We start from the raw sequence: 8,034 nt of genomic DNA, 5'->3' as shown, positions 1-8,034 counted from the left end.
AGTCTTGGCATAGTTCTAAGAAATGTGACATCTATCCTTTATAAGTTGCAGCCATAGCTTAGCTTGAGTGTGGACATGCTTGTGGTGTACAGCAGATAAGATAGAGTAGATAGATACCATACCACCCATGCATGTGTCTCCTTGACAACGACAAGCATATAAATTAATATTGGTTTTTGGAGGGAAACAGAATCACGGGATACTAAAATTGTTTTTGGAGGGAAAGCCATGTATTATTGGTTTGCATTTTGGCTTTTGGCCATAAACAAAGATTTGTTTGTGACAAAATTAAATTGACTGAAAACCCAAAACAGAAATTGCAGATTACATCAACTTCTTCTTTTGGTCTTTTGCTCAAATGTCCTAGCTTTCTTGTTTTTGCGTTTGTTTTCCCCATATTACTGTTCTTGAGCCAACTGTCTCTGTGCATTTGTATAGCAATAATTTGATTGAAGACAAAATGAACTCTGCCCTTGCTGCTCAATAGTGACCATATTTCAAACTCCACTTTCCCATATTCCACATTTCTCTCTCTCTCTCTCTCTCTCTCTCTCTCTCTCTCTCTCTCTGTGGGTGTGTGAGAGAAGAATGGGAGCTGCTAGCTCAGCTTGGAGTTGGGTTCTACTCTGCATAGTGTGGTGGTCTCTAAGTCTTGAGCTGGCACAGTGCAATGTTGTGTATGATAGGAAGGCTCTTATCATTGATGGGCAGAGGAGAATTCTCTTTTCTGGCTCCATTCACTATCCCAGAAGTACCCCTGAGGTATCACTTTCCAAATTCCAGTTCCATATTTTCTAACCAAATCTGGTTTTCCTGTGCAAAATTCCCATGAACCTTCTGCTAATGGGAAATGGAAAATGAAATGCAGATGTGGGAAGGCCTTATTCAGAAGGCCAAAGATGGTGGCTTGGATGCCATAGACACCTATGTGTTTTGGAATCTTCATGAACCTTCTCCTGGCAATGTATTATGTTTTCTCTTAATTTCTTTACTTGTTCTTTGTTTTCTCCTTCCTATAAGTTGCATTTTGTCCACATCCCTTTCTTTCTTTTCATGATTTTTTATCTTCGAACTTTTTCGCATTGTAGTATAATTTTGAGGGGAGGTATGATTTGGCTCGGTTCATAAAGACGGTCCACAAGGCAGGGCTTTATGTGCATCTTCGCATTGGGCCTTATATTTGCTCAGAATGGAATTTTGGGTAATGAACATTTTTCCTGAGCCACAGAGCTGAAACTTTGATGGGTTTATGTTCTTAACTTCTTCACATTCATTTCTCTGATGATCTTTGCTTTGTACTTTTATATTCTGTAGGGGGTTTCCAGTTTGGCTGAAGTATGTTCCAGGCATTAGCTTCAGAACAGATAATGAGCCTTTCAAGGTCTGTCCATGTGAAGATTTAAGCTTTCAATCAATTTTGTGAATTAATATAGTATTTTGCTTATTCTGGTGTTGCAGTCAGCAATGCAAAAATTTACCCAGAAAATTGTCCAACTGATGAAGGATGAAAAGTTATTTGAGTCCCAAGGTGGCCCCATCATTCTTTCTCAGGTTAACTTCTATCACCAAGTTTCACTACTGTGTAATTTCTAGGAGCTTCGTTTCGAGCACTTCTGGTTACAAGTTTCTCACTTTACACCAGTTTCAGATTTGATAGATAAGAAAAATGAAAAGAAGAAAAGAAATTGTATTGTTAATGTACTTTTGTGCAGATTGAGAATGAATATGAGCCAGAAAGCAAAGCTTTTGGGGCTTCTGGCTATGCATACATGAGTTGGGCTGCAAAGATGGCTGTTGGAATGGGTACTGGGGTCCCATGGGTGATGTGCAAGGAACAGGATGCTCCAGACCCAGTGGTAAGCAAACTAGTCTACACCACTGAAATGTCCTAGTACCTATTCTATGCATATATCTTTGGAAAATAAATAACTCATGTTCAACTATCATTCTTGTCTCCTTGTTATTTATTTAACCGTCAAGCATTTCATGATTTACATTTATATTGGCTAATTTCACTAATTTAAGTATTTAACCACTGGAAATGGAGAAATACATTTTGTGTGTGGTGTTACTAATCCACGTATTATAATATGGGTGGACGACAAGGTTGATACTTTTTTTTGTTGATAAAAGACAAAGTTGATACTTTAGGCACCCAGGGAGTGCTTCACTTATGAAAAAGAATTAAAATATATGCACTTTTTTTTAATCATTGGGGGAGGGGGAATTCGAACTTGGACCTCGTCCAACCTTGGGAAGAGAAAGAATTATTACTAGACCAAGAGCTGGTTGATATGAAAATCAATGTACTTATATGTCAGAAACTGCTTAAAATTTTACTGAGGCTAATTTATTGCTAGCAAGTCTAATTTACTTTGAATTCTTTAAATCCTGTTTACAGATAAACACTTGCAATGGTTTCTATTGCGACTATTTTTCCCCAAACAGAGTGTACAAACCCACACTATGGACTGAGGCTTGGACTGGCTGGTAAGTTCCAAGTTGCTAAAACAAATTGGAGGGAAGGATCGACCCGTTCAGTATAATTCTACATCTATCTTTGCTCTGAGAACCTGCTGCAAGAAAAGTAGATTTACATTTTTCTGTGTTCTTAAAGGTTTACAGAATTTGGTGGCCCAGTGTACCAGCGACCTGTTGAAGATTTGGCATTTGCAGTTGCCGGATTCATTCAAAAAGGAGGCTCCTTTGTAAATTATTACATGGTCAGTAAATTCATTCTAACAGGAGTCTCCAATAAGCCATTTCTGTATGTTATTATCTAGAGGACAAAAGTTAAATATGAAAACCTTGTACCAGATGTAAAAACTTGATTTGTAGTGACAATTCTAGAAGCCTGCATACCTTCTTTACTTATACAACATTTCTGCAATCAAATGAAACATTATTTAGGGAAAGATATATAAAATTCAAGGGTTAGTTTTGAACTGGTAACAGCTAGCTAACTGCATGGAGGAATAAATGAGCTAAACTTCTAAATCATTGCATGCAGTACCATGGAGGAACCAATTTTGGGAGAACTGCTGGAGGCCCTTTTATTACTACCAGCTATGACTATGATGCTCCCATTGATGAATATGGTGAGAAAATTGACCCCATGTCTTCGCAATGGCTTTCAAAATTTTTAACGTAGGTTTCTTCTCTAGTGTAATCTTTCTTTATGGGTATATCTTAACGTGTAAATAATTATCAGTTGCAGCCTTATAACTCTAGCTGTAATGACAGGTTTGATCAGGCAACCAAAGTATGGCCACTTAAAGGAACTCCATAAGGCTGTTAAGTTATGTGAGCCAGCTCTGCTAAATGCTGACCCTACTGTCACATCCTTAGGGAGCTATGGACAGGTTTGTCGATTTATTTAAAGAGTCAGTGTCTAAGTAAGAATCATATCACTTTGAATTTTCTATAGTAGAATCAGCATACTTTCAAAAATAAAAACTAAAAGTAACTTCATCTTCTACATATTAGTTAAATAAGAAACCTATCAAAAGATCAAAAGATCTCTATGTTGAATCAAACTTATTCAAGAAATTTATGAACTAGGCTTAAGAAATTTTTTACAGTAGTTTCAAAAGAAAATTTTCCTTGAAGATTCTTTCAAATCAAATTCAACTAAATTGATGTTTTTGCTAGTTAGGACATATGGAAGTGCATGCTTGTTTAAACCAGATTTGATACAAATTCCAGGCACATGTATTCTCTTTCAAGTCAGGAGTTTGTGCAGCTTTTCTCTCAAACTACAATACAAAGTCAGCTGCAACGGTGACTTTCAATAACATGAACTTTCACCTTCCCCCTTGGTCCATCAGCATCCTTCCAGATTGCAAAAATGTTGTATTCAACACTGCTCGAGTAAGTGACATAAAGAATGCTAATTTGGAATGCTAATTTAATGGTTTTATTTGTCATTTCTATTTTCCACAAGTTTTTCAGATATTGTACCATAAAGGGAAAGCCATATGCCTTCTCCAGCAAGATTGAAACACTCTTTCCTGAAATGATTTTCAGCTCGGATAGATTTTTCCTCAATGAATTACCTCAAACATTAGGATAGCTGTAAAGTTTTGTGTAGTTTCATTCCACTTTAGTATAGTGTATAAACAGAAATGATAAACAGATAGTCATGCATTCCATTGCAGGTGGGAGTTCAGACATCCCAAACACAACTTTTGCACACTAACTCTGAATTGCGCTCATGGGAAATCTTCAATGAAGACATTTCTTCAGTGGCTGGTGATACAACAATCACGGTCATTGGCCTCTTAGATCAGTTGAACATCACTAGAGACTCCAGTGATTATTTGTGGTACACAACCAGGTTAGATAAAACCACCAAAATGTTTTATACACAACATATCTTTGAAATCGTAAGTCCTATTATCAAAATTAATTTACCAATAACTTGATGTTTATAGCGTCGACATAGGTCCATCAGAATCATTTCTGCGTGGAGGCCAGCATCCCAGTCTAACTGTGCAGTCAACTGGAGATGCTATGCATGTTTTTATCAATGACCAGCTCTCAGGTAAATTGTTGATAATCTTGTGTTTAGATAATTGCACCAGCTAGTTATTGATGTGAAAGCAAATAGTTCCCTGAGTCTGTTTAAAAGAAATATGTCCTTGATATTTAAGTGTTGGTGATGTGCTCTAATGATAGGATCGGCTTATGGGACTAGGGAATACAGGAGATTCACTTTTACTGGAAATGTCAACCTGCATGCTGGACTGAATAAAATTTCACTTCTCAGTATAGCTGTTGGATTGGCGGTTAGTTCTTTAATTTCCATTTTTGTTAACTTCCAATACTTAGTTTACAAAGACAATTTTGTTGGATATTATGTCTCAGATACCTATAATGTGGCTTGATTAGTATTGTAACGTTCTACTTGGATTAGAAATTTTGATTTGGTGTCTGTACGTACTCTTGTATCTTTGTAATGTCTCTATGGTTTATATAGTGGACTATCTACCTCCATGGATGTACACAGAGTTTCTCTAAATACTTTAAATTCTATCTCTTGTGTGTGCAATCTATTTTGTGATATGCTAGCATAACTGCATTCATGCCATCTAGTAGTATCATAAAGTAAAGATATCATATCCCGGAGGCTAGCAGCTTATGCTAAGACCCTTGGGGAAGGTTTTGGATTTGGAATAAGTAAAAGGTTTTCTCTAGATGTGTCATAGGCATTTGAAACTTCTAGTTACTTATGTCGAAACATTATTAATTTTTGCTTATATTGATCTCTCTCTCTAAAAAGATTGAATCCTGTCTTATATTTTATTGTCATATTTCACTCGTTTATTTGAATTTTAACTGAACTACTTTCTGCTTGATGTCGTCAAAGAACAATGGTCCTCATTTTGAGATGCGGAGCACAGGGGTGCTGGGACCAGTTGTTCTACATGGACTAGACCAAGGAAAGAGAGATTTATCATGGCAGAAATGGTCATACAAGGTCTACAATACATTCATTAAACTTCGGTGACATACTTGTATGGCCAAGGAGCCCCAACTTACTACTCTCTTTATACAGGTTGGGCTAAAAGGAGAAGACATGAATCTGGGTGCTCTACATTCCATCTCGGCAGTGGATTGGATGAAGGGGTCCTTAGTGGCACAAAAACAGCAGCCACTGACATGGTATAAGGTATGGAAATGCTCCTTCAAACATTGAAGCTTGACTAGAATGGTTTTTGTTTCTTATTTCCTGTGTTTATATCTAAGAATTCAACTGAGGGTTGGAGGGTGAATTGGAGTTGGATCGGTCTCCAACAGCAGCTTAGATTCATTTCAAAGTTCCTTTAGAACCATTGAGCATTGTTGGTAACAGACAGCTGTGGTTGAACCCTCAGGCCAGTTTTGATGCACCAAAAGGAGATGACCCCTTGGCTTTGGACATGGGGAGTATGGGAAAGGGTCAAGTATGGATCAATGGGCAGAGCATTGGAAGATACTGGACTACTTATGCTACAGGCAACTGCAGCGAATGTGCTTATTCTGGTACATTCAGGCCTAAGAAGTGCCAATTTGGTTGCCAGCATCCAACTCAACAATGGTACAAACTTCTTACACAACTTATTCATAAACCAATTTGAACAACACAATAAGAACCACTTTAATTATCCATCTTTGTTATGCTATGGTTTCAGGTACCACGTTCCTCGGTCTTTCTTAAAGCCGTCTAACAACCTATTGGTAGTTTTTGAGGAGATTGGTGGTGATGTATCAAGGATTGGTCTAGTAAAAAAATCAGTGACAAGTGTTTGTGCTGAGGTTTCTGAAAACCACCCTCACTTCAGGAATTGGCAAACTGAGAGCCATGGTCAACTGGAAGAGCAAAATAAGCCTGAAATTAGCCTACACTGTACAGAGGGACACTCCATTTCTGCCATTAAATTTTCAAGCTTTGGAACTCCATCTGGAAGCTGTGGAACTTTTCAGCATGGTGCCTGTCATGCTCCAAACTCAAATGCTGTCCTGGAAAAGGTACTTCTCAGAATGCTCCTAATTTGCTGCAGAAAAAAGCGTTAAAAGTTTTTTCAATTAAACATATGGTTTTCATCCTAATCTAGGCAATATAATAATATTCCAACAAGAATTAAAGAATAAGTTCTTATTTTCTTTGCATCTTTTTTCCTGATGTCTGTCTTTTTACAGGAGTGCATAGGTAAGCAGAAATGTTCAGTGACCATATCAAATACCAACTTTGGCAAGGACCCATGTCCAAGCAAACTGAAGAAGTTGTCTGTGGAAGCTGTTTGTGCCCCTATATAAGTACTTAAATTGCCACAAGTTGAAGGGTTTAAGAGGAAGTTGAGAAAATCTAATTCCATAAAAAGAAAGAAATTGGATCAGCAACAGAGCAATGTGTTAGCAGCAAAATATAGAATATCACATTTTTATTTATGGAAATGTAGGTATCGTCTACGGTTGTAACTTGTAATTGTAATTAGGTCCAAAATCGCAATTCAATTCAACCTATATGACCAACATTTTCGTTTCCACTTGTAGTCGGATTACCAATTTTCTGAAACTAGGCAATGGATGTTTTTTGATACAAGTGATATTGACGAAGGACGGAATTGAATCTAAAACCTTGGGTGTGTTAACGGGCATCTATTGGTCCCCATTGCTTCTTTCTTTTTCTTTTTGGTCTATATGTAAATTGAATCGCAAAGAAACATACACACTCAAGACAATATACATATGTAAACAACTTCGCACAATGTCTTTTAATGGGCTAGACTAATTTACAGATGATAATCTAATAGAGTCCTACCTATTAAGAAGTTTAACATATGCTAACTTGAATTTCCACACTTGATAGGCAACTTTAATCCATATTTCTAAGAAGTCAAGTCACTTGAGGGTTTGTTTGGATGTGATTCTTGATAGGCCAAAAAGCACTTCTATGTAAAAGGATTCTCCATATAATTACTTTAAGTGTTTCAGAATCACTCCCAAACGAGTTCTAAGGAATTCCATAGGCCCCAACATTTGAAATTTGAAATTCATTTAATAAATTTAAATCCATAATCAACATAAGCCCACAAAATTCAACTTGGATCATAAATGACTGGTAGCTCAAGTGATTCAAAGCATTTACCCTTGCACCTACAATATTTAATCCACCCATCGGACTGCCACGCGTAATAAGGATTTCGTGATTAAATGGGAATAGCAACACATTGATATGTCCCTGTGACCGAGGTCTAAAATATTGATGATTTCGGAAATATCAGTAGTCCAAAAACAAGAAAATTTCGATAGAAATATCGGAGATATTATTGATATCGATAAAAATTGAATAAAAAACACATAAATTGGAAGGAAATGCATTGCAAAGGATGTTTATTTAGTCAATTATATATTACTTTATCACAAAAAATTGGAGGGAAATGCATTGCATGATGGGTTTAACTGATTTAGCGAGCTAACAAACACTTCGAGTGTCGAAAATATGTAGTAATTAATGAAAGAAGATTAAGTATACCATAATAATTTATTTAT

At 36.7% G+C, this 8,034-nt stretch overlaps 1 protein-coding gene across 1 annotated transcript; it reads left to right on the top strand.

Annotated features, from left to right (window-relative positions):
* LOC18766688 (beta-galactosidase 3) lies at positions 385-7,118 on the top strand. Its single transcript, XM_007199599.2, has 19 exons — positions 385-762; positions 869-964; positions 1,089-1,201; positions 1,315-1,381; positions 1,459-1,551; positions 1,713-1,856; positions 2,402-2,490; positions 2,618-2,723; positions 3,011-3,098; positions 3,244-3,362; positions 3,706-3,870; positions 4,158-4,336; positions 4,434-4,543; positions 4,678-4,787; positions 5,369-5,479; positions 5,558-5,671; positions 5,877-6,079; positions 6,174-6,510; positions 6,682-7,118. Exons 1-19 carry the CDS (start codon positions 589-591, stop codon positions 6,796-6,798), a joined length of 2,535 nt encoding a protein of 844 aa, XP_007199661.1. The 5' UTR covers positions 385-588; the 3' UTR covers positions 6,799-7,118.

Source organism: Prunus persica, chromosome G8, assembly GCF_000346465.2.
Source record: "Prunus persica cultivar Lovell chromosome G8, Prunus_persica_NCBIv2, whole genome shotgun sequence".
In the NCBI taxonomy this organism is placed as follows: Eukaryota; Viridiplantae; Streptophyta; class Magnoliopsida; order Rosales; family Rosaceae; genus Prunus; species Prunus persica.
Note: the sequence above shows the minus strand (reverse complement) of the source record. Positions and strands in the feature narration are given on the sequence as shown.

Bases quoted from the DNA above. Each gene is read 5' to 3' on its own strand.
- LOC18766688 (XM_007199599.2), top strand. From the start codon at position 589: ATGGGAGCTGCTAGCTCAGCTTGGAGTTGGGTTCTACTCTGCATAGTG. The intron at 1,382-1,458 runs GTCTGTCCATGT...CTGGTGTTGCAG, and splicing joins CAGATAATGAGCCTTTCAAG to TCAGCAATGCAAAAATTTAC. The intron at 2,491-2,617 runs GTAAGTTCCAAG...GTGTTCTTAAAG, and splicing joins ACTGAGGCTTGGACTGGCTG to GTTTACAGAATTTGGTGGCC.